At 42.2% G+C, this 26,705-nt stretch overlaps 1 protein-coding gene across 1 annotated transcript in view; it reads left to right on the top strand.

Annotated features, from left to right (window-relative positions):
- Positions 1-26,705, top strand: part of ATP10A (ATPase phospholipid transporting 10A (putative)) — a 163,362-nt gene that overhangs the window by 39,335 nt on the left and 97,322 nt on the right. Inside the window, exon 3 of the mRNA XM_060233861.1 lies at positions 24,645-24,849. Coding sequence (XP_060089844.1) covers positions 24,645-24,849 — 205 coding nt within the window. The remainder of the gene's footprint in view (positions 1-24,644; positions 24,850-26,705) is intronic.

Genomic DNA, 26,705 nt, shown 5'->3' with positions numbered 1-26,705 from the left:
GATATTTTATAAAGTTGCTTTGACAGTAGCTGCCACTATAGCACAAGATCTTCACTGCATGACTTAAAGCAGGCTGTGTGTATGCAAAAAAGATTAAAACAATATCCTCTTAAAAAGCATCCTGTTAAACCACAGGTGTCAAACTCATTTGTTATGAGGGATGGATCTGACATAATTGAGACATTGTCAGACTGGGCTATGAGTGTCATAAAATGTAATTCCAGGTAACAGAAATATAACATTTATAAAGGGCCCTGACATACACAATTAGGGATTTTTAAAACTTAAAATAAAACATGCTTAAAATATTAGAATCCTTGCAGTATTTTATTTAACAGTCACTGATCAATGACACTTCTTGCTCTGAATTATTGCATCAAAATCTGGAGACAATGTCTGTGCTGTAGCAGTCTTGAGTATGCTGTTCAGGTGTGTATCTGTAAGTTGCTAACCTACTTTATTGGCATGAATCACAGAAATCTTATTCTGAGTGCTCAGTGCCCTAGGAGCCAGGGACAATCATGAAATGGCTGAGCATTGTGAGCTTTTGTACATAAGTTGCTTCATGTGCTGATCAAGAACATATGAAGGCACCATGACACAGAATGAGGGTTATGTGTTTATCTACAAAACTATAGTTTTCCCCAGAGAAATAACTGCAACTCCTATGAGGCAGTGCAAGAATAGGGAGACAGCCATGTATAGTGGTCAATATCAACCAACAATCTGGGAAGCCTAGGTTCAGAATCCCCAGTCTACAAAGGAAATGTGCTGGACACACACTCTCAGCCTAATCCATCTCACTAGTGGCTTGCTGTTACTCCTTATCTAAATAGTCCTCATTGCTTTCCTACTGAGAAAGACTGGATCAGGACAGCATTAATACAGTGCAAGAGGGAAAGGGAGTCCAGTTGCACCCAGAAGATCCCTGGTAAAACAAACTTACACACACACACACAAACTGTAGCAAGGCAGCAAGCTCTTACCTTGAATAGAACGGTGTTGGTTTTACAGGTGTTATTTTTGTTTTTCTGTTGTGATACAGGTGAGCAAAGGAGCCTCCCACTCATTCCTTCTTTTCCCCTTCCTCTTTGCCAAAGAAGAAGGAGCCTTAGCCAGTGGAGGAGTTTGGCTCTGTAGCTTTGCTGTGTGATTGAAAGAGCTTGAGCTGTTCTAGGCTCTCGCAATTGCACAGCAGAGCTACAGAGACAAATTCCTCCATTGGCTGAGGCTCCCCCTCCCTTGGGGAAAAGGGAGGGGGAAAGAGGAAATGAGCCAGAGGCTGCTCTACTTGGCTACATCACACAGAGAAGCACCAAAATGGCAACCGAAGGAACCAAGAGAGGAAGAATTTATTTATTCTTCACATTTATATTCCGCCCTCCCCGCCAAAGCAGGCTCAGGGCGGCTTACAACAATTAAACATCAAACAATAAAACAGTGAGCAAACAATTAAAATTAACAGTCAATTGCCAATCAAACAATTAAAACAATTTAAAACAGTTTAAATTAATTAAAACAATTTTTGGTGTTAGAGTTGGTACCATACATTCAGTGATGCTCAGCGATGTTGGGTATCTACTTATACTGTAGTTCAACTAAAGGCAAGTTGAAATAGAGCTGTTTTGCAGGCTTTGCGGAACTGGGCAATGTCCTGCAAAGCCCTTACATCTTCTGGGAGTTGGTTCCACCAGTGGGGGGCAGCAATTGAGAAGGCTCTTTCTCTGGTAGCCTTCAGTCTCGCCTCCCTCAGCCCAGGGATTGACAGTAAATTCTGCGATCCAGATTTAAGTACCCTCTGGGGAACATGTTGGGAGAGATGGTCCCTAAGGTAGACAGGTCCTTGGCCATATAGGGCTTTAAAGGTGATAACCAGCACCATGTAGCGAATCCGGAATACTATTGGCAGCTAGTGCAGTTACCACAGCCCTGGCTGTATGTGCTCCCGTATAGAGAGACCCAATAACAGCCTGGCTGCCGCGTTCTGCACCAACTGCAGTTTCCAGATCCGAGACACGGGCAGCCCCATGTAGAGGGCATTGCAGTGGTCTAGTCTCGAGGCGACCGTTGCATGGATCACAGTTGCTAAGTCCAGGAAGGGGACCAACTGTCGTGCCTACCTAAGGTGGAAAAAGGTGGATTTCGCAATGGCGGCTATCTGGGCCTACATAGCCAATGTGGGCTCCAGTAGCACCCCCAAGCTTCTGACTTTGGGTGCCGATATCAGTGGTGCCCCATCAAAAGCTGGTAGAGGGATTTCCCTTCTCGGACCACTACAACTCAGACAAAGGACCTCTGTCTTCATTGGATTCACTTTCAGACGACTCAGCCTGAGCCACCCTGCCACAGCTTGCAGCACCAGGACTAGATTTTCTGGGGCAGAGGCCAGCCGGCTGGCCATCCATCAGCAGATAGAGCTGGGTGTCATCAGCATACTGATGGCAACCCAGCCCAAATCTTTGGACAATCTGGGCAAGGGGGCGCATATAGATATTAAACAACGTCAGGGAGAGCACCGCCCCTTGAGGCACCCCACAATTAAGCAGATTTCTCTGGGACGATTGTCCCCCAATCGCCACCCTTTGTCCCCGACCAAGGAGAAAAGAGGAGAGCCATTGCAAGGCCAACCCCTGAATCCCTGCGTCAGCAAGGCGGTGGACCAGCAACTGATGATCGACCATGTTGAACGCTGCCGACAGGTCCAACAACATCAGCACTGCCGACCCACCTCGATCCAGAAGAAGGAAGCAGACAACAGCCTGTTGCTTGCAGGGGTGATAGGAGCTCTCCAGGGGCCAGATCAGGCCTGCGGGCCACTCATTTGACATGTCTGTGTTAAACAGAACTTCTGCCTGAAATGTTGAAGAATTACTATCAGAGTTATACATGACTTCACTTTTTAGTTCTGCCTCTTGTGGCAGCCATTTTGTAGTTGGTTCTGCCTGCTGTTAACAGCCACTTTATGTTTGTGCCCACATCACTGTGTCAGAATTCCAGAGGTGCTCACAAGTTCAAAAAGGTTGAAGACCCCATTCTGGATGGACACAAATCTTCATGCATATGTCTGCCTAAAGAGTCATATTTTAATTTTAATTTTTACTGAGCCTGAAGAATGAACAGACCCTAATTAATTTGAACTAACTAGCCAACACCACCACCACCACCCACATATTTCTGGACTGTAAGGCAAGTTTACTTATAAGCTCTGGGAAGTAAGGAAAGGAAAAGGAAACTATTAGGATATATTTCTGAACACAGAATGATGTGAAAATAGTTTTTGTTTAAAGGGTTGAAGTGCTTTGTTATACTTAGAACTACTACTGTAGCCATATTCCCTTTGTCATTGACCAAATTGTTCCTTTCTTTTTCTGATAATAAATGATGTAGATCAAAGGGGAGGAAACCTAGAAAGTTACACAACTTTCAGTTCTGTGATGTTAATGAAGTAGAAGCACTCATTAACCTCATTTATCCTCCTAACAGATCATTCCAAAAGTATTGTGAGACATTTGGGATACAACTTGATTGCTAGAAGGTCACAGTTCTTAAACTATAGCTATTAAACTATATAGCTATTAGCTATATAACTATAGCTATTAATAGCTATTAAAAAGTAAACACTACTGTTGATTTCCTACTCACCATAGCAGTTCTCCACAATGCAGGTCTTTGGTCAGCAGATCCATGGTTAATATCTTGTTTTGAAAGTATGTACCAAATAGCCACAAGAAGAAAAAAAACAGCACTTTTGAAGTGTGTTGCTTGCCAGTTTGCCTTCTATAAATATGAAATATTGTCCTATTGGCCCATATCATAGCCTAGGGAATGGCTAAATTTTAGTAAAATGGCTAAAATTTACCCCAAGAGAGTTAACACTACCCAATCTCTTGAAGCCAAATATTTATTTCATAGTGACCATAGTGACCAGATTATTAGCTGGACTGTTTAGATTTTTAGGAGAGATATTTGGGACTCAACCCCCCCTCCCCCTGAAAGTAATCTTGCGTAGGACATTTTACTCTTCCCTGTGAATTTTCCTGTTGCTTTTGCAAGAAAACTATGTGTTTCAAGGCACATTTCCAAAGGATAAGGATTCACTCTATAAATCCCCAGACTAAACAACGAATTAAACTTGGAAACCTAACTGACAAGTAAGCCAAACAAAGAACTGTCCTTAACATCTGGAGTATAAAATAAGTGCTAATGTGGTATGTTGAACCAGGAAAGCAGAATCCTTGATTCTAATCCCTACTTAGCTGTGAAGCTCATTAGGAGATCTTAGGGCAGTCTTTCTTTCTCTGTCTCACAGGGAGGTTGTGTGATAAAAATCGAGAGACTTGATCTGAAGCTCCTTGGAGGAAGAGTAATACACTGCAAAAATGTTGTAGGTTGAAGTGATTGGGCCAGGCTAGCCTGATCTCATCAGATCTCAGAAGCAAAGTAGGGACAGCCCTGATTAATACTTGGACGGACTGCCAAGGAAGTCTGGGTTGCACAGGGAGTTAACGGCAAACTACCTCTGAACATTTTTTGCCTTGAAAGCCCCATAAGGGGTTACCATATGTCAGCTGCAGTTTGAAGGCACCTTATATACACAGAAGTGCGAAGAAGGTACAGTTGATGGAACATGGATGGAATGGATATCTGAAAGGCAACAGGTGCCTATTGACTTTAGGTTGGGAATAAGGGGTGCAAAGAAAGATCTCTCTCCAATAAGGAAGGGCCAGATGGAACCACTGCCTCAAACAAGAACAGAAATACATAACAAAAGAATTTCCTATTCTTCCCTCTGAGAGTGGTCCAGTATAAGTAGATATGTTTTATTTTTAAAAGAACTCTATATTAGGGATGGGCATGGAATGCAAAAATGGTGGTATGTTTTGTTTCATGGTTCGTTGGTTTGCCTGATTCGATGGAGTGACATCACATCGGGCACATTTCGTTGGAGCAACATGCTTGGCACGATAATGTCACTTCCGGGTGTCATCATCATGCCAGGCATGTCATGGCTTGCAGGGATGATCCCCGCCAATAACAACACAGACAAACAGCTCAAAAAACTAACTGTTTCAGTTTGTGAGTCGTGCATAGCATAAGTACCCAAACCAACTCAGAATGAACCACAATTTGGCTGTTTTAGGCATGAATCATAATTCATGCTTTGATTCATGCCTATCCCTACTCTATACTTCAGGGTGGACAAGAGACCCTTACCTAAAAGCGTGCAGTTTTGAGGCCTGCAATAACCTCTGAAATATCTTTCAGCCTACAGTGCAGCCTGTACTGAAGAGAAGCCATTTGACCTACAATGGGTAGTGAAGGTATTCTCAAAGGTCCATGATAGCGGGCAAGCAAGCTCAAAGTGCCTCTAATAAACTTCCAGTAACCTGTTTTAGATTGTAGTCAGGGAAATATAAGGCTATAGGAATTGAAAGGCACTTAGAGGTAAAAATAATGAAATGGCTGTGTCCAGATTGGTATGCATATAAAGAGTTACCTGGGAGAAGAGAAAGTCAGGCCATAAACTGAGCAAGACAGCTGTGCCTGGAAATGGCTGCAAGGAGGAATGGGGAAAGCAGAGAAGGTAAAGACTGGGAAAGGAGCTTTGAGAGGGGGGAAAAATGAAAACTTCTAGTCTAGCAAAAAAGAAGTTTACTTATCCTCAGTCTGCTGAGGTGAGTAGATGGAATGTCCATTTAACCAAAGGGCATTGATCCAGAAATCCAGAGGGCAGTATTTAAGCTCAGCAAAAAAATGGTAGAATAGTGGGGAACTTGGGCAGAGCTCCCAAATGTTCCAATGAAATGATAAAAGGTCAGAAAGCAGAGACACCCCTTTTTGGAAAGGAAATGTCCTAAAGTTCCAAAAGGGCGAAGGGAAGAAAAGAAATATGTAATTGACTGCCTCTGAGCAAGTGGAGGGGATGAGATTATCATTGCACTTTGGCTGCCGGAGAAGCAATAGTTAGAGAAGCCAACACAAATGAATAGCAAAGAAAAGTTTATGAAATACAGCATTTGGAGGTGAGTCCAGGATGAACTTCTATGAATTTCCTGGCTCTGATTGAATTGTGCGAGGTCTTCCCAGAAGGGCAACAAAAGGTGTTTGTGCCCAGACAGGGGACTATCCTGGGTGGACAAGAGGGCTGGCAGGGTGGAGATTTTACCTGTGCTGTAGCAGGCTGGTAGGAGACATTCAAGCCAGATCAGTAAAAGTAATCAAGACCACCTGATGGTACATAGCTTTTGTTCTCAGAGGATTTGCATTTGTTGATGAAATTACATTGACAGATTGAGGTGAATGCCTAGCTTTGTGAGCCCCCACAGCAATGGATAGGTATACAGATGTCCCATCAGTGAATCTGTCTTCTGCCGAAAGTTTTTGCCATTCATTAGTATAGCCTGACTAATGGGAACCATGACCTCACCTTCTTCAAAGCAAGGCCATGCTGGTTCCTGAATTTAGCCAAGATGGAGGTAGGGTGGACAGTGCACTAGGAAGGGGTCCTTGGTGACAATGGCAAGCAGAGTTTATCTTTGGAATAAAGGTTGGGTTAGGTCCACCATAGAACCACTTTATCATTGTGAAACATTTGATGCTTTCTTCACCAAAGACATAGCCAGTTAGTGCCACGGCTGACATTTTCAAGGCAAGTATTTTCATAGAAATAGGCCCAAGCAGGGCTTTTAAGAGACTACCTTATGTGCCATAAGAGCATGGAAAAATGTGGCACCTAAGGAACTTTCTGTTATGTCTCTGAGAAGAAAGAATGCAAGCAGCCAGAGTCCTCCAGAATAGATGCAGGTAATAGGTACTGAAGAGGCAAATGCTAGAGATTGCATCTGGCCCAAAACCTGCATCTTGTAGAGGCACTTCTAGGCATTAAATATATTTCCTTTAAAAGATTATTTGTACAAGTAGGAATGACAGAAGTGAGGCCTTCTTAACTCGGCAATTCTGCTTAATTGGCATGCAATTCAATGGTGATGTATGGAATATGGCGCTTTAATTTAGGAAGTCCAAGGCTTGTTTGCAAAAACATTTACCTGATTTGAATACCTCAAAATGCCATTGGGGGTGATCAAGATTCCATAGTTCTACAGGGCCCTGATATTGTGGGTAGTTCTGCCTATTATCAGGAGAAACTGAAAAAGATAAAATAGAGCTTGAGGCTAATGACCAAAGTACATCTCTTGAACATCCTATTTCTCCCTTTGAGGCAGAGGACATTCCGATAGGGTGATGCCCACTGCCAGTCAAGGGAGGCAGGCACTAATTTTCAGCTTCCTGTCTTCAAACTGATGGGAGTCACCCTATCCAGTTTGGCAACTCCATTAGCAGTATAGACTCAGCTATTACCTTTATAGTCTGAGAAAAAAACAGAAGAACTTTGGGAGGGACAAGATGACCTCCTTTCCTCAGAGGAGAAGGCCCCTTCACTGTAAGTACCCAATGGTCTGTTCTTTTTCTGAGGCATGCATCTTAGAGTCATACAGTTTGAAGGGACCACCAAAGTAATCTAGTCCAATGCAAGAAATTCACAACTACCTTCTTCCCCTTCCCCAGTAACCCCCCTGTTCCATGTCCAGAAGATGACAAAAAAAATCTTCCAGGATCCCTGGCCAAATTGGCCTGGAGAAAACTGCTTCCTGGCTCCCTTGATTGAACAATGAGAATCACTCTATCAAGATGTCCTCCTTTCCTCAAAGGAAAAGGACCCTTCACAGTAAGTATCCAGTGGTCCTTCCTCTGGAGCAGATCCCTGAAATCTTCATTCTGAGACTTACGACAAACATATTTCTGAACTTGTGGGCTGTCTGCTAGAATGTTTGACTAGCTAGGTTACATTTTTATGTAATGTCTAGCCACTGTTTTTTGAGCCAATAACTGTATGGCAAGCTGCTACAGTAAAAGTTTTTGACCAGGTTTTCACTTCCAGTCCCACCTAGGTGTTATTTACTTTCCCCAAATTGTAATGAAGCAGCCCTTACACTAAAGATGCATTTGCCAGACTTGAATCTCTGCACCTTAACCGAACCTATTCCAACCCTATGCAATTAAAATGGGTGTTGGAGTCCAGATAAAGCAAGTCAACTTCATTGTACTCAGTCCTCAGATCACCACGCATTTCAGATAATCCTCTAGTGCCAACATGCCCAAGTTCCATAGTTTTTTTTTATATAATTACGATTTATTTTGACAATAATTCCAGACCTGTCTACTTGGAAGCTTGCCTAAAACTTGTATATGCCAGATGGAGCATTTCTTTCTTTTGATCTTTTGCTGTTTCTATATGATTTGGATTGCTCCAATTCCTCCTCCAGAATTCTTGTTAAGGATGGCATCAGTCCCTGGTGCACATAGGCTGGTGACGCCAGAAGGAGCAACCTTCTGAAAGCCTAATGACCGAGGAAAGTGCAATTAAAGTACATTATTAGAACAAACATGGGAATTTCATATTTTAAATATTCTTCTGCAGTTTGTTTCTTAACTCTTTCATATGACATACTCTCTATTTTAGAATCATTAGAGGTTTTTAAAAAATCTCATAAAGTTTTGATTCAGAATTCATTGCCTAATACCAACAGAGTAAGCATTAGATATCATGACTAAACTCTCTCCTGACTTCACACTTTGTTTAGACAGTCATGGTTAGCAGGATTCTTAGGTTGGCTCTGCATGTGGGTGAGTTCATTCAGGGGCAGGGGTGGAATTCTAGTAGGAGCTCCTTTGCATATTAGGCCACATACCCCTGATGTAGCCAATCCTCCAACAGCTTACAAGAGCCTTGTAAGCTCTTGGAAGATTGGCTACATCAGGGGTGTGTGGCCTAATATGCGAAGGAGCTTCTGCTAGAATTCCACCCATAAGGGGAGGGACGGTGGCTCAGTGGTAGAGCATCTGCTTGGGAAGCAGAAGGTCCCAGGTTCAATCCCCGGCATCTCCAAAAAAGGGTCCAGGCAAATAGGTGTGAAAAACCTCAGCTTGAGACCCTGGAGAGCCGCTGCCAGTCTGAGAAGACAATACTGACTTTGATGGACCAAGGGTCTGATTCAGTATAAGGCAGCTTCATATGTTCATATATGTTGTTCAACCCACCCTTGTCCAGGGGCATCTGACCCTGTAGTCCACAGGTCTACAGCAAGTATTGGTTCCCTTCCTCTGGCATGGCAGATGTGGCCAGTAGTGAAGCCAGCTGAGCTGATATTATCCAAAATATAAAATTGCCACTTTCTTTCTCTGGGTCTGCTCCTGTGCCTTTATCTTCCACTTCATAGAAATTCAAAAGGTAAATTTTTTCTGATGACTTATTTCCATTCCATAAAAAAAACCCCTTCAATTTTATAGGGCTGGATACAGTTCTAAGTGTAGGAGCCAGCCCCCACCCCCGAAGGTAATGCTTCAAAGGTGTGATATCAGTACAAAGTGTGATGTTAGTTGGCATAGCATTCTTTTTGTTTCATGGGATTGTTCCCTTGTTTTCAAGCAGTATAAATAACTCATCTGTAACATAAATAGGAAGCTGCAATGCACACAGCAAATATATTGCTTGCTGTACAGCACAAGCTCTGTTGTCCCAAATGTAAATAGGTGAGCCAGTTTTGCTTTAGGAAAAACTTAGAGGCCTGGTCACTTCCCAGAACTGCCCCTCACTGCTTACTGCAATGCACATTTTTGATATGTTTTGTGATAATATTTGAGACCTCATAATGTTATTTAGCCACTAGGACTGCCAATCCCTATTTGGGGGCAAGGAATCCTCTGATTTGGAGGCCCTTCCCCCCCCTCCCGCTTCAGGGTCATCAGAAAGTGATGGAGGGGGGAGGAAAATGTCTACTGGACACTCCATTATACTCTATGGCAGGGGTGTCGAACTCATTTGTTATGAGGGCTGAATCTGACATAAATGAAATCTTGTTGGGACTGGCTGGGCTGTGTCGGGACGGCCATGTGTGTACCTATTTAAGATTATGTAGCAGAGATATAAACTTTTTAAAGAACACAGACAAACACAACTAAAGATCTTTTTAAAAAAAACAAACAAAATAAAACATGCTTAATACATTAGCACTTGTTGTTGATGCCTTCTTTGTATTTCTCCCATGGGATCCAGGGAACTAGGAAGCTCTGGCTCTTTCCCTCCCTCCCCAGGGGACAAGGAGGGGAAGGAGCCTCAACCAATGGAGAAAATCGAGGTTTTGCTCTGTAGTTCCTATGCGATTGAGCAAGCCTAGCAAACCAAGTTGAGACGCAGAAGGAAGCAAGAGAGAGGGAAAAGGAAGCAGATGGCAGCCAGTTGCTCGAGGGTCTGATTTGGCCCCCGGGCTGCATGTTTGACATCCATGCTCTATGGAGACCGATTCCATTAGGGTATAATGGAGAAATGCTTAGAGGTTTTCTCATTAGAACATTAATCCCTTTCAGTCCATACACTTCTTACACAGAGGATGGAAGCCCATCAGTGGACTCAAGAGGTCACATTTAACTTCCCAGGGACTTCATTTTCCTTGCTTACTGGGGTATTTTAAGGACAATATGAGGGGAGGGGGCCATGTGTACCCTGTGCTCCTTCAAGGTTGGTGGGGAGAGAAGGTACTGAGAAGGTACTCAGAGCTTCTTGAAGGAAGGGCAGAAAAATCAATAAATAATAATTATTGCAAGGCTCAGGAGAAGGTAGCAGAGAAAAGACATATCAAATGTCACAATTGTCTTGCTTTTAATGAATATTTACATTAGAGTTCTCTGCTTATTTAGGGCCAAATTCCTATATATATGTGCCTATAATCTGATATTTTCTTGATGCTTTGAAAAATTAATATGTCCTTTTGTACCTGTTAAAGCTATCTAAACCAGTAGTCATCACCATGTCTTGTGGCAAAAGGTTCCATAGGTTACTGATGTAAAGAAGCACTTCTCTCTGTCCTGAACCTACTGAAAATCATTTTTGGTGGATGACCCTGTGAAGTACTACCAGTTTAGAGAGAGAGAGAGAGAAAAAACACAGACAGTTCTCCCTCCAGGATTCATATCGTCATGATTCTTATGGTCATGATTTCATAGGAGGGACCCCATCCAGGATACGCTTCTATGAGTTTTCCACGACCTGGGGCGAAATGGGAGAAGTGTTTCTAGGAATCTTCTCTTGACTGTAAACAACGATTGGACTCAGGGCAGCTGTGCAACAGGGTTCTCAGCCATCTCTTACAAATTCTGTGGCAGAGCACTGAGTTCAATGTTTATATAATAGCATTATAATTAGGAATTCATGGGGATCATTAAGCACATATGTGAAAGCAAAAGAAAATCCACCACTGCCACTATCCATTAAAATAAGGAAACTTGGTGCTTTGTGGTCAGACAATGTATTTTAGGAAACTAATGACAGCAGCATTTGCCTCCAGTATCAGTTTTTCCACTGTTCAGTTTCTTCCAACTTGTTTTAAAGGGGAAAATTGCTGTGGACAGAAAGTTCTCCAAGCTTTGGCTCAGTCTTAAAACAAAGCAAACAAACAAGGGGAAAACAGATTAAAGGTACTTTGCTATACTTCTGTGAAACAAGAACAGCTTTAAAGAAAGGGAACCTGCTAAAGGTTTGCAGCTCCAGATTCAAAATTTTGAGTTCAGACCTATTTGTTTGTAAGATTAATGTTTTCAGAGTTTAGGAAAATATTTCAATATTTAGTTTAGTCATGGAGAATTACGTGCATTCTTAGCATACAAACTCTGTGGTTCAAAGTGACAGCTGGATTAACACAACAGACTGAAGATTGTCAAAACTTCTTTACAAAAACCCCAATGGCTGCTTTGCATTTTGATAGTCTGCTGAGCCACTCCTCAATCTTGTGCAACTCTTCAGGACTACCTAGACCACTTCCTCTTTCCCAGTTAATAGGGGGGGAAAACCTTCCCTCTGGTGGTTTTAACATCTGCTTGTGTGGTTATAGGGTTGCCAGGTCTGACTCAAGAAATATCTGGGGACTTTGGGGGTAGAGCCAAGAGACTTTGGGGGTGGGACAGGCACAACTGAACTGCAAAGGGAGTTCTGGCCATCACATTTAAAGGGACTGCAGACCTTTTACATGCCTTCCCTCCATTTGGATATAAGGATAGGAGTACCTTCTTTTAGGGCTCATAGAATTGGGCTCCCCTGGTTGAATCTTTTTGAAACTTGGGGGGTGTTTTAAGGAGAGGCACCAGATGCTATGCTGAAAATTTGGTGCCCCTACCTCAAAAAACAGCCCCCCAGATACCTACAGATCAGTTCTCTCCTGCTCTAAGTTGCATCCTGACTCCTTTCTTTGCAACACCTCTCCCACCTTCTGACTGGATTGAAAGACTCAGGGATCTCCACTCCTACTTGTATCTGACAAAAGGAGGGTTGACTCTCAAATGCTTATACTCTGAAAATCTTCTTTGTCTCTTAGGTGTCACTGGATTCAAATCTAGCTCTTCTGATGCAGTCCACCATGGCTAGCCTCTGAAATTATCTTCATAGTATAATCTTTAGCAAACTAAGAGCTTTGGGAGTGATTATCTGACCCAAAAAAGAACTATCCTACTGATGGTACTTCCTTGTCATTGGTGGTTTGTGGTTGCATCTGTAAGCATGAATAACATTGCTCTCCAGTGTGCTGAGCTAGTAATTGCCACCACTAATAGCTGTTGTGTTAAGTCCTGTCTCCCTTGTTTTCATTTAAATTCGCGCACCATACCAAGGAGCTGCAGTCAAAACTGGACGTTCCCCCACTTTCTTGGTGGAACACACTGCTGAGACCCTAATCAGCTCTCAGCCTACTAACAAAGGCTTACAATAATTGAATAGCAGGCAATATTCCATAGATGATTTCTGTATAAACCAAGGTGGCACCTTTAGCAAAATGGGCTGTATTAATACAAATATTCCTGTGGAGGAGGAGGAAGAAGACTGTAGATTTATACCCCGCCCTTCTCTCTGAATCAGAGACGCAGAGCGATTTACAGTCTCCTATATCTTCTCCCCCCACAACAGACACCCTGTGAGGTGGGTGGGGCTGAGAGGGTTGTCACAACAGCTGCCCTTTCAAGGACAACTCCTGCGAAAGCTATGGCTAACCCAAGGCCATTCCAGCAGCTGTAAGTGGAGGAGTGGGGAATCAAACCCAGTTCTCCCAGATAAGAGTCCGCACACTTAACCACTACACCAAACTGGTTTAAGATTATCACAAGATGAACACCTGCAGGATGGTGAGTCCTGAACTAATAGTATGTATATATTACCACCTGAAAACAAACTATTTTTTTACAAGTCAGTAAATGACTTTTGATGAAACACTTTTTATTACTTCAGATGACAATTAAAAACAAGCCAGAGGCATGGGATTAAATAGTGAATAGTCAGGAATTTAAGGTTTTCTCAAAGGCACAGCTAACCTCCTTCTTTGGTTCATCTAGCTAGTATTTCTCCATTCCAGTTTTTATAGCTATTATTGAATGACTACCTGAACTTTGAGGAGATACACAAGAAGTACCTTAACTAAGACTGCCACTTGACCATAGGGGAACTGTGCTGTTCCATTAATAGAGGCTTAGCATGTGGAAATAGGCTGCTGTAGCTTTTCATGGCATTGAGGTAAACAACATTACCTGGTAATTTCTTTCAGATTAATGGACAATTCGAGTGACTAGTTAAACCTTTCTTGGCTTGCCTTTCTTGTTCTTTCCCCTGATATGTGTTGTGCAAAACAGCTTCAGACTTTCAGCTGCTCAGTTCATAGCTTGAGGCTATTTACTTTTCACCACATTAGTATTCTTGTGGTATTGTGACAAGCAGTGATCCATAAAGTTAAGGATGACACCATAACCCTGTGACGGCAGTTAAATCTGGAGGAGAGAAATTACACATACACTATTATAAGTCACCGTGACTGTATATTTAAAGTTTTGAAGTAAATATTACAGATTCACCAGTCAAGAATAAAAATGGAGTCTGTCTGTTTCCCTCCCTCGCACTTTAGCTGCAAGAAAATTTTAAAAGCTTTTTTTCCTCTAAAGTCTATTTGTTCTCATTTCTTCTATTTTATGCAAACCTAGTATTGGCTTCTGTAAACAACAAAACGTGATTTAATACATAATCTGGGTTTCTAGAAGTCTACAGGATTGACTATATGCTTAACTTGAATATAATTATTTAAAACAAAGTATGTCAGCTGTGGCAAGATTTATTTAGGCATAGATTGCCCCTTTAATTGACTGGGGCATTTCCTGCTAGGGATATTTCCCCAGAGTTTGGCTCAGGCTCCTCCCTACAAAGTGAGCTCTTTGTGAAGAGGAAGCAGCTACTGCTGTACTCATGCTCTGACCACCATCCTCACCAGGAAATTGCTAGCAGACTGCCACCTCTTCTTACCTGTGAGCAGGGAAGTCCAGGCATAAGCACAGTGGTTGCCATTGTATTCACACTTAGACTGCTCTCTTAAGGAGAGAGTATCTGCAAGGAGGCGCAGGTTGCTTCATTTCAGCAGATGCTGTCTCAGCACCACCTCCACAAGGTTGCCAACATGCCTGGAAAGAAAAACACCGTGCCCCTTTAATAATATTTAATGTATGGAAACATGCAGCAGATGTGCTTTAGGGCACACCTGAACAACAAAATAACAGCATCCCAGTAAGGCTTTGTTAAAGGGACAAAGCATTTCTTTTGCCCATAAATTGGCAACCCTGCTTCTTCTGCCACCTCAGTAAGCCTGCTAGGATTAGAAAATCAGCCAAATGTGAAATCACATGATCTGGGCTGGAAGTAGAACATCAATGTGAGGTGGAAAGGAACTGTTGCAGGCTTTTTTAAAGGGGCAGAGCCATAGTAATTTCCCAGTCTGCCCCTGTACTTATACCAAGTATATAGAGTACTCAAGATCACGGAGAGTCACCCATGAGCTAAGAATAATTCTTAAAATATACAATTCCTCTAGTTATTTGAAATTACTGAAGAGTGTTTTTAAGAGCATGTACATTGACTTAAAAATTGACTAGGTGATATTTTCTCAACCTCAAGCAGTTGGTTTTGCTGACCAACTCAGAGGCTGGGGAGCAGTTGTAAAGTGTTTCTTATTTTAAAACATTCAAGAATAATACAGCAGGGATAGAATGGATGCAAGAAATTTTCTTTTTTCCAATAAGTAGTATTTTAATCTCCCTTCTTCATCCTGGATTTTTGCAAGTGCCATGCTTTTCTACATTTTTTTTTTTTTTTTTAGAATCACAAGTTCCTTGGCACCTAGCATTTAGTGAAAATGGGGGGATGGATATCTCAGACAAGTTTTGTAGATTTACCACACCAAAATTATTTTAAATGCTTTAAAATTCTAAAAAGTGACTCTGATCTTGGATGAGAATGTTCAGATCAATTTTAAGCCAGCAGGTTTATAAAAGGGAAATTAGCCCTTGGAGGCTTACAAAGCTATTTAATAGCACATTTAGGCATTATTTCTACATACACCTTGCTCTATCGATGGGTTAAATGTAAATTTACACTAAATTGGTTATCTTCTTTGCCTTCTGTTAATACCAAATCTTTCAGAACAATAGGAAAAGGTGTCTTTAAAAGCTTTTTTTTGTTTTGTTTTAACATTGATACAAGCAATTGGCTCAGTAGTTTTTGTCATATGGAATGGTTTAATAAGCTTTCATTTCATAGAATCATAGAGTTGGAAGGTACCTCTAGGGTCATCTAGTCCAACTCCCTGCACAATGCAGGAAACTCACAGACACCTCCCCCAAAATCCACAGGATCTTTATTGCTGTCAGATGGCCATCTATCCTCTGTTTAAAAACCTCCAAGGAAGGAGAGCCCACCACCTCCCAAGGAAGCCTGTTCCACTGAGGAACCATTCTAATGGTCAGGAAGTTCTTCCTAATGTTGAGCCGGAAACTCTTTTGATTTAATTTCAACCCATTGGTTCTGGTCCTACCTTCCGGGGCCACAGAAAACAATTCCACACCATCCTCTATATGACAGCCCTTCAAGTACTTGAAGATGGTGATCATTTCACCTCTCGGCCGCCTCCTCTCCAGGCTAAACATCCCCAGCTCCTTCAACCTTTCCTCATAGGACTTGGTCTCCCTCACCATCTTCATCACCCTCCTCTGGACCCGTTCCAGCTTGTCTATATCCTCCTTAAAATGTGGTGCCCAAAACTGAACACAATACTCCACGTGAGGTCTTACCAGAGCAGGGTAAAGTGATACCATCACATCACGTGGTCTGGACATGATACTTCTGTTGATACAGCCCAAAATTGCATTTGCCTTTTTGACTCATGTTCAGCGTATGATCCACTAGATCCTTTTCACACAAACTACTGCTAAGACAAATCTCCCCCATCCTATAACCATGGATTGGATTTTTCCTACCTAAATGCAGAACTTTACATTTATCCCCATTAAAATTCATTTTATTGATTTTAGCCCAGTTTTCCAGCCTGTCAAGGTCATCCTGTATCCTGCTTCTGTCTTCTTCTGTGTTTGCAACCCCTCTCAATTTAGTATCATCTGCAAATTTAATAAGCATTCCCTCTAATCTTTCATCCAAATCATTGATAAAGATGTTGAACAAAACAGGTCCCAGGACAGATCCTTAAGGCACTCCACTTGTCACTTCTCTCCAAGAGGATTTCTAGGTCTTTATCTGATTAGAGACAGATTCAGTCTTTATTGGTGTATCATGCATTTGGAGCAAATTACAGTTTTTGTTGGAATGAAGAAATTAATTGAAAATCATGTAAATTATGTAGCTTCCAATACACATTCTTCCTTATACTTGCCATAGCTGCAATTTTGCCTAAATATTTTTTTCTTCCTACCAAGGGCCTTAATAACCTGGGAGCTATTTTAGCATGTTACGTCTAACATAATGATTGTATTATAGCCTCATCCTAGACTGTTTGGGTATTATTCCATGAGTAGAAGTAATACAGCATTACAAGTAAGAGTTCAGGGGAAATCATCAACTTTATTTTGCAGATACATTTGAGGAGTTACATGGATAGTTCTCACATCTGAAAGAAAGAAAACGACATGGCCCTGTGGGAAAAAGCTATAATTCAGTGTAGAATACTATCAAATTTATACAGGACAAAGTTGACGTCCAGTAGCACCTTTAAGACGACAAAGTTTCAAGATATAAGCTTTTGTGGTATGTTAATCTTAAAAGTTCCACCGGACTCAAACTTTGTTCTGCTGCTTCAGACCAACATAGCTTCCCACCTGAATCTATCAAAATGTATACAGGGTGTATATTAATAGGTCTACATAAAAAGGGTTAATCTTAACATTGAGAAACTGTAAAATTATGAGGTAGATGTGAAGTGATTTTACTTCTGAGAGTGGTGTAAAACATCAAAGGCACAACCTGCTAAGCAGTAGAGTTGTTGCTTAGCTACAGTTACAATGGAATGGTTTTCTTTCTGACGTTTTCACTGTGTCTATCTCATAGGATTCAGAATATTTCATTATTGACTGATCAAGCTTATGATTAGTCCTTTAGTTTAGAACCTGTTTGGCTGGAGAAACTAAAAGACCCGCCCAGGGTTTCCAGCTATAGATGGCAATGTAGCTGGGGCATCTGGGAGGCAGGAATAATTACTGCATGTCATGCTGATATGTGATGTCATCTATATCTTCTTTCTATATATATATATATAGAAACCCAGGCGTATTGGTGCTTTCCGACTCTCCCATTGGCCTGTGATGCTCACTCCTCACTTCACATCCTATTAGCCATCCCACCAGGTCCTCCATTTTCCCTCAGTGGCTGTTGCTAGGCAACCACAGTATTCCAACCTTGGTTCTGTCAATAAATGGCAGGGGGAGGAGGCCTTTTCCAGGCCTATTTTGGCCTTTGAGAGAGAACTCATTGAGACCAGTCCTGAGTCCTAGGGTTGCCAGCTTCGGGTAACTTGATGTCACCTGACTGGCATGACTTAACTAGGCCTAACTACTTGTTCCTGTTCAGCAGCAGCCCACCCTCCATGACAGCCAGTGTAACATAGCAGTTAGTGCTTCAAAGCAGGGGCTGCTAGACCCAAGTTCTTGCTGTGGAAGCTGACTGGGTGATTTTGGACCAGTCACAGACTTTCAACCTAACCTACCTCAAAGAATTGTTGTGCAGATCAAAAGGGTGAGAGGCATTGTTCCCTCTAAGCTGAGTTAGTGTAAGCTAGCTCACAGTTTTTTATCCTCCAGCTCATGCATTTTTATCTTAGCTCAGGAAAAATAACCCCAGAGCAAACACATTTCTGCAGTAGGCCACAACTTGAATGTCAGTAGCTCACAAAGTAGAATTTTTGCTCACAAGACTCCACAGCTTAGAGAGAGAGGAGAGGAGGAGAGGTGAGAGGAGAATGATGTAAGCTGCTTTGGTCCCCACTGTGGAGAAAGACAGTCCTTTTCTTAGGTAGAGGCTGCAGGGAAGGGGAGGAGATGGAAATCTGAAGTCAAAGGTGCAGATACAGATAGGTTGATGGTTGACTGGGAAGGAGATAAGATTGCCAACTCCAGGTTGGGAAATTCCTAGACATTTGAGGGGTGAAGCCTGGACAGGGTGGGATTTGGGGTGGGACCTCAGACAGATTCAATGCCATAGGCTCCACCCTCCAAATCAGCCATTCCTCCTGGGGAGCCACTGTTGCCGATCTCCAGATGAGGACTGGAGATTATTCAGAATTACAACTTTCCAGATGACAGATATCAGCTCCCCTGGAGAAAAAGGCTGCTTTAGAGGGTAGATTCTGTCACTATACCCTCCTGAGGTCACTTCCCTCCTGCTTTCATCCACACTGTGGAGAATGTACTTTTCTTAGATAGCAGCTGCAGGGAGAAGGGAGGAGATGGAAGGCTGAAGTAAGATAACTTCCTTTACAGAAAATGGCCACCTGGAGGCGCATACTCTATAGTATATCATAGCACAACCATGCCAGACCAAAAAAGACAGATCATGACACAAGCGCACACTGAGGCTAAAAGCCACAAGGCCAAATATGACAGGAAAAGGTGCAACAGTGCATGCAGACAAAAGGAATGCTGAGCTTCAGCATCTGTGTGATTGTTGTCATGCTATAATGCCACAGCAAATTAATGCTGAGTGCCCAAGACTAGGGCACTTGCCCAGAGCCTCTTTCTAGAACCCATTGTATTTATTCTCAAAACAGGACATATTCCTAGTTTCTGGTATAAAACTGGAAGTAAAGTCATGATGTCAGGACAACACCCTAAGTAGGGGTCCACACTGTGATGCCCATGGTTTCTATGGTGCCCACCAGCACCTTTTCTGAGGTGGACATGGTAGCCTGCAGCAGGAGGACAGAGATCAGAAAGTTCCTTTCTGTGAGTGCTGCCTTGCTAGCTTGTGCAATTTAGGTAACAGGCTAATGGTCTGCATCCCACTGAAACGATTGTACATGCAGATGTGGGGCAGTTCCTAGGATCCTTGATATAACTTGGTTTGAAATAACAGCGATATAGGTTCCCTTTCCCACATTATTTGAACTGATCTGACCTGAGTTGAAATATGAATTGTTTAAAGTAATGCCATTATTGTTTTTGCTTATTCTACCCCCTCCTCCCTAGCCCATTGTATTTTGTAAAGTTTTCTTTTCTGGCTGCTGTTTTAATTTCTGAGGCCCTTGAATGCCAACTTCTACCTCTCCTGGGTTGGAGAACAAAGCATTTTTTCTTCTTTTGAAATAAAAGCAATATTGCTTCAGAACCTACCAAACAGGCAGCAGTTGGGTGGATTGCAGCAGGAACTTCCTTTCACTTTGATTTTGGAGGGTGTCAGAGGATCTTACGTGCTGTTTAAGAACTGCTGAGAATCTCAGCATTACAGTAAATAGTTTTGTGAAGAGCAGAGACTGGCTTTTCCTATGAGTTGGAAAATCTTAGCACAAGTGTCTTTCTTTCAGATTTTAAGGAACCTTAGGACATAATAAATGCCTAATACTTCCAAGTAAATATAATCCAAATTGAGGTGTTAATTTAATGGTTTTCCCAAACCACAAATCACCAGGAATCACCATTTTCCTGGTTCATGCCCAGGCCTACTCTCCATGTTCTGTATATACCGTGTGGGATTTGCTAATGTTCATGCTGTACATACAGGCTGGGAGGGGAGGGGTGTGCAGATGAAACTGGTGGGGATCTGGTAGCACTGTTGTCTGGATTCCACTCTTTCACCTGAGAGATTAGTCTACCAGGTCTGCAGTGGAAACAGAGTTCCAGTGGAAAAAGGACACAAGGATCAGGAGCCTTCCTGCTGGGAGCACCCTACCTTACCCTGAATCCTGTTCAGTCTTGATATTTGACAGAGGTGCTCAGTATTTCCTCTTACATCTCCCTTCTTTGTGTAACCGTTGTTGAGTAAAAAAGTATACTAGGCCTTCAGTTCCCAAAGGGTGTGCCCCAGTATACCTACAGCACTCTAGAGCAACAGAAATGTGTAGTGGTAAGTGAAATACATTTTAAAACAAGTCTTGCAACATCCAACTCAAGTGCTTGCACTCCTTCACTGAAGGAAACTGTCATGGCCAACTTCTAGTGTTTACCTCACCACGTTGTGCCTTTCTCTTCCAACTGGCTCTTATGCAGGGCAATCTGGGCCAGTAGCTGGAAAATATAGCAAGGCCTGCTGTGGATATGAGACTTGCAATGTAAACCAGATGCTCCCAAACCTCTCCCTTAAGAGTGTTGATTAGCCAGCTAGGCTACAATACTCCAGTCCAGACCAGCATTCTAGAACCACCCATACCCACCCCTTCCTTCCTGATTTAGGTTCTTTTTTTTTAAAGTATTTTTCTGTCTATATTTGTCCTGTCTAACAATGTTCATTTAATGATGGACTTACTTGCCCTGCAAATTCCACTCTAGTAAATGTCCTTCTCTCCCCTCCCCCTTACTTGGCTAATCATGGGCATCAATCCCAGAGTCAAAGCTGTAACCAGTCTTTTTTGCTCTGGTAATTGGCTCCAACAAAGAATGCTGCCTTGACCGATAAGAAACAAAGATACTTCTGCAGATTTGGAAAAAAGTAAAGTGTGTGCTACCTATTCTAACTCAGTAGAAAAGTGAGATCTGGGAACCCAAAGTCTGGAAAGCTTAATGACATCTGATTGTACTCTAAAGCACAGACTGTGCAGAAGCTGTACAGAGACGATGAATTACATAGCAGATGTGAAGGGTACATAAAAGATCTAAAAATATCCTTTTCCCACACTAGATCTGCGTCTGCATTTTTAGCAGAATGCCCGTAGTGCCTTTGTGATTTATGCTCAAGTTCATTTTGATGGTATATTTTTGGCTTCATAGGCTACGTTTTCTAAGCAAGGATATGCGTAGTTCATCCTTATAAGGAACAATAGTTGTTCAGTTGCTGACTAAGGAGTTGGATAGCAATGGTTTTATGTTGTAACTCTTTAAAAAAAATTCTCTGAAGGTATTTCCTAAGGGTGTTACCAAATAACTTTTGTTTTTCAAAAAAGTGGATGAAAATGCATGAAGTTATTTTTATTTCTATTTTTGGATCAATTGCATTGGTTTTCTGCGTCCTGGGTTATGCTGCAGGCCAAATAGCAGGAAGAAGCTGTACCTTCACAGCCAGATTCCATCTTTACTCAGATGAAGGATAATAATCTGATACTGAAGTTCACATGCAGTGCTGACTGTTGATTGAATGATGTCTGTTTTCTAACACTGTGGAGATGAGGGAAAGACTTGGCATGCTATTTGCTGCTGTTTACCTTGGACTGCTGTTCTGAGATCTCTAAACTGAAATTAGGGTATTCTAAATGACGGTCATACTTCATTTCTTTAGCTGTGTCTTTGAGGCCCAGTGCCTGTTTACAACCCCATAACAGTATATTCAGAGTTGTGTACTTTGTGCTAAAAAAATTAAATTTAAAAAAATCAGCTTTGATACATACACTTGAGCTTGATGATGTGACTTGTCACTAAACAGTGTTAGGATTCTGGCCTACATGTGTGTAATTTTGCTACCTACATGTTATAAAGTGAGCTCAGTCAGCTCTTTGTAAACAAGAACACATTTATTGAGAAGCAGCCACAACACAAACTGGCAGTGAACAAACATATATGCAGAACATGGAAAACCACGCCCCCTCAAGCAGTCACTCACCAGTCACACTGCACTGCGGTCTAGGATCCTTCATTTGCATTTCCCTCTGAAATGCCTCACTTCCTAATAGGCCAATTCTAGCAGGATCCTGGCCTGCAATGGATGTTTGCTTTAAGCTCAGCCATTAACTTAGTACATAACACTACAAAACACTGAAACTCTGCCTAATTTAGGGTTGCCAAGTCCAATTCAAGAAATATATGGGGACTTTGGGGGTGGAGCCAGGAGAAAGGTGCATAATTGTGACAAGTATAATTGAAAGGTGTGACAAGTATAATTGAACTCCAAAGGGAGTTCTGGCCATCACATTTAAAGGGACTGCACACCTTTTTAATGCCTTCCCTCCATTGGAAATAATGACGGATAGGGCACCTTTTGGGGCTCCTAGAATTGGACCCTCTAGTCCAATCTTTTTGAAACTTGGAGGGTGTTTTGAAGAGAGGCACCGGATGCAATGCTGCAGGTTTGGTGCATCTATCTCAAAAAACTGATCCCTGACCCCCCAGATACCCATGGGTCAATTCTCCATTATACCCTCTTGGAATCGTTTCTATAGGAAATGATGGAGTGCCAGCAGACATTTTCCCTCCCCACTGCTTTCTGATGACCCCAAAGCGGGGGGAGGGCCTCCAAACTGGGGAATTCCCTGCCCCCCCCCGGGGATTGGCACCCCTAGCCTGATTGGTGCTGGAAGTCTTATTCAGCCACTGTGCAGATTCTAAGGTTCACCAGATCCTGTTCAGACATTTTCAAGCCTCAGCCAGGAACTTTTTAAAAACTGAAATAGAGGTTTTCAGGATCTTTTGAAAGCATTTTATTTCTCCTCATTCTTCATGGACAAATATGGTCATAGCACTATGCTAAACCATATTTCCTGGGCCATCATATCACCCTTTTAAATGAGACTGCCTTCTGTACCTGTGCAAAAACGTATTCTTATTGCCCTGTGCAGGGCCTGCCACTTTCATCCCCACTGCCCTCCCTTCCCCGTCACTCAAATAGTGTGCGGGGTTGGCCGGTGACAGAAGCAGTCCTAGCCTTCCACACCAGTTAAAGGGCTCATCAATCAGCTGATCAGGAATCCCTTTAACTCATGGGGGGAGACTGGGGGCTGCTTCTGCCACCCACCCACCCATGCAATTTGGGTGATGGGGAAGGGAGGGCAGCAGTTTTCTCTTCTCTCCCTGCCACTCTCATCCCTGCTGCCCTCCCTTCCCTGCCACTCAAACAGCGCTCAGGTCTCTTTATCTCATGGGGGGAGGCTGGGAATTCCTTCTGCCTCCAGCCCCGTGTGCTATTTGAATGGTGCTCTCGTCACTGCTACTCTCCCTTCCCCATCACCCAAATCATGTGCAGCGTGGGCGACAGTTTGATTTGAAGGGAGTGGGAGGGAAGGCTATGGGGTGGGGCTGCTGAGTGCCCCTGAAAAATTTAGAGGCCCCCCAACCTTCCAAATCCTGGCTTTATTGTTGTTGTTCAGTCGCACAGTCGAGTCTGACACGACTCCATATCTTTTAGCCTTTTGTTTCTGTTCATGGAGTTTTCTTTGCAAGGATACTGGAGTGGTTTGCCATTTCCTTCTCCAGTGGATCACATTTAGTCTGGGTTCTCAGCTGTGGCCTGTCCATCTAGGGTGACCCTGCATGGCATATCCGACAGTCTTATTGAACCGCACAAGCCATTTCTCCACGACAAGGCATTAATCCACGAGAGGGAAATCCTGGCTGTGACCTTGAATATACCACTTGTCCAGCTACTTGAATACTGCCCTTGTCTGAGATACCAATAATCCTGGAAGATATATTTTCAAGGGAACTATGTTTTCCAGAGTCCCTGGTGCCTATAGCATTCAAGATTTCAAGTGGTCCTCTATGGCACCTATGTGAAGAGTCTGCAAAAACTAACAAAGTAGAACTAAAAGCAATCAAAAAGCTGACTAGATTAGTTCACATCTATGCACTCAGTTCAGCATTCCACTGTTTTACCTCTTTAGGCTTTCTCAGGCGCAGTGACATAGTGATCACCAAAGTGACACCTGGCCTCTGAAGCTCTAGACTTAGCAACCTTATTCCTCCTTAGTTCTCTAACTTTTATTCTTACAGCTACTGTCTTCTCTTTCTTGCCTTCCTTCTGATTCTTACCTCAGTGCCCTGCCATGGTGGTAAATTTTCTTCACCTTAGGTTTCAGTCCTTCTGAGACTTCTCCCAATATTCCAGTTGTTATTCTAGTTGGCCCCCAATAGTTCCCCCTCCTATAGTGCCTGCATGAAGTCTGAATCCCAGCCAAATTGACAATAACTGTTCTCACAGAAACTGAACTGTGCAAATGTTGTAGCTGACAGCTTTGTTCTCTGAGCATGGAAGGACTGTGGACCAGGTGGTGTCAAAGACATAAGCACAAAACAGTACAGATTGCCTTTGCTAATTGCACTATACTTGGGGAAATGCTGTAATCTGTTTCCTGTGGATGTTTCTTTCTCAGGAGTGAAAAGAAATACACCACCAGATTCTGGAAAGAAATCCAGGTTGGAGACTTTGTTCAGCTACGGTGTAATGAAATCATACCTGCTGATATATTGCTGCTTTCTTCAAGTGACCCTGATGGTCTGTGTCACATAGAAACCGCTAACCTGGATGGAGAGACCAACTTGAAACAAAGACAAGTAGTGAAAGGATTTTTAGAGCTGGTAAGTCTGCATGTTTTTTTTTTTTTTTAAAAAAGAACGTAAATCGGTCATTTGTTTAAACTATGCAGCCAGTTCACCATTCCAATGTTAGATAAATGAAAGAGCATCTGTTTCTTGTCGCAAGATGGATGCTCTAGAGCCATGATTACTATTAAACCCCTGGAAGCTTCTAAAAGTTGTGCTGAAGTAGTACTTAAGATTGATGACAATGTTTCTTATTATTTGTGACAGATACATGATAGTTTGTGGTATTGGCATATGTGTACTTTTTAGTATTTTTAAGAGTTTCTGTTCCAGGCTGATTCTTATAATTGTTTAGCCCACACTACATTTGTGACTGTTTCTGTGTGTAGTTGAACCTTTCATTTTACTCAAACTGCACTATAATTTTCTCTCTTGCTAAAGATGCATTGGCCTTTGACAACTTGAGCCACTAACTTCAGAGCAGCATTATTCAAATGGCATGTTGACTATTCAGTTCAACAACAAAGCAGTTTTAGTGTCAGCCATTTCTGAAAGTTTTCTGAAAACAGATGTCAAAGGTAGGATGGATAACTGGTGATCAGGATCTGGATCTGGGCCACAATCTTCAGACTGTCAGTCCAGCTATGCAATTATAAAAAGGAATCTACCTAAATTCCAGACTCTATCATCATTATTGTCATGGGGCTTTAAATCTGTCCACTCTTGTCTAGGAGTTCATATAAAGGGCTTTTCATTTATGTTCTAGCTTCTGATAGCTGAAGGTACACCCTTGATTTCAAGGCTCACTTTGCTTTTTGACTTCATAAGTTTGACCATTTATAACGTGGCATACTCTTCAAAAAAGCCCAACCCTGCAATTTCTGCCTGTCAGTATCCTACCACCCTGCCTAACAATGTTTGAATACTTCCTCCAACCTAAAGAGTCTTCCTCAGACAGAAGTGGTGTTTTCACCAACAGAAGACTTTAAACTGAGCTGGATGAAGTGGTCAGATGCAAGCCACTGATCTGGGCATACAGCATGTAGGAGAGGCAATTTCAGAATAGTGGCTTGGGTAAAGGTACATAGGGCAGTCTTCTCTTTAAGTTAATTGTTTGGCTTCCGAAGAATCCTGAATTATTTAAATTATTCATTCCTTGTGGCATGTAGCAGTTATTTTATAGCACACAGTATGTGAAATGCTGCATGAGAGTAATGCCAGCCTGTTTCTTAAGCTAGGAAGCAGTCTGGTGTTTGCTTAGTAAAGAAGTGAAGTATCAAGGGCAGATACGCATACCTGGAAGCTATGACCAGTTATCTCTCCCATTATTGACAACTATGCTGAGGATTTAGAGATGCCAGTTGTCTTCCACACATCACCAGTTTTCTGCAGGTAACATGAGTGGAACTCAGCTTCCTTATGAAGTGTGAAGTGTTTCTAATTGCTCAGAGCCATCTCATTCAGTAATCACTGATCAACCCAAATGCATTAACATCTGTTGGAAAGCTTTAACTTCCCTTTAAAATCAATGTTGTTCAATAAATATTAGTAAGTAATTCTTCAAGAATCACATATCACCATCAAGCTGGAGGTTCAGCTAACTATTTCCAGATGTCCAGAATAAGAAAGAGGGGGTGTATTTAATCTCTGTGATTTCTTAAAACTGCAACAAGCTTTTATTTCACTGTCATGGATTGCACCAAAGAAAATCTAATTGACTGTATAAAACCTGGACTCTAGTATAATGTTATGCTTCTATCAGATGCACAACTGAATAGTTAAGCCTTGTTGTAAATTAAATGGGGCTGATAGAAAATAATATTGCCACTTGCTATTAAAAGTGATTTAGTTGCTGTGGTTTCAGGCAGGGTACGTGCTGATGGTGAAGAAGA

The sequence above is a fragment of the Heteronotia binoei genome, chromosome 3 (assembly GCF_032191835.1).
Source record: "Heteronotia binoei isolate CCM8104 ecotype False Entrance Well chromosome 3, APGP_CSIRO_Hbin_v1, whole genome shotgun sequence".
Lineage (NCBI taxonomy): Eukaryota > Metazoa > Chordata > Lepidosauria > Squamata > Gekkonidae > Heteronotia > Heteronotia binoei.
Note: the sequence above shows the minus strand (reverse complement) of the source record. Positions and strands in the feature narration are given on the sequence as shown.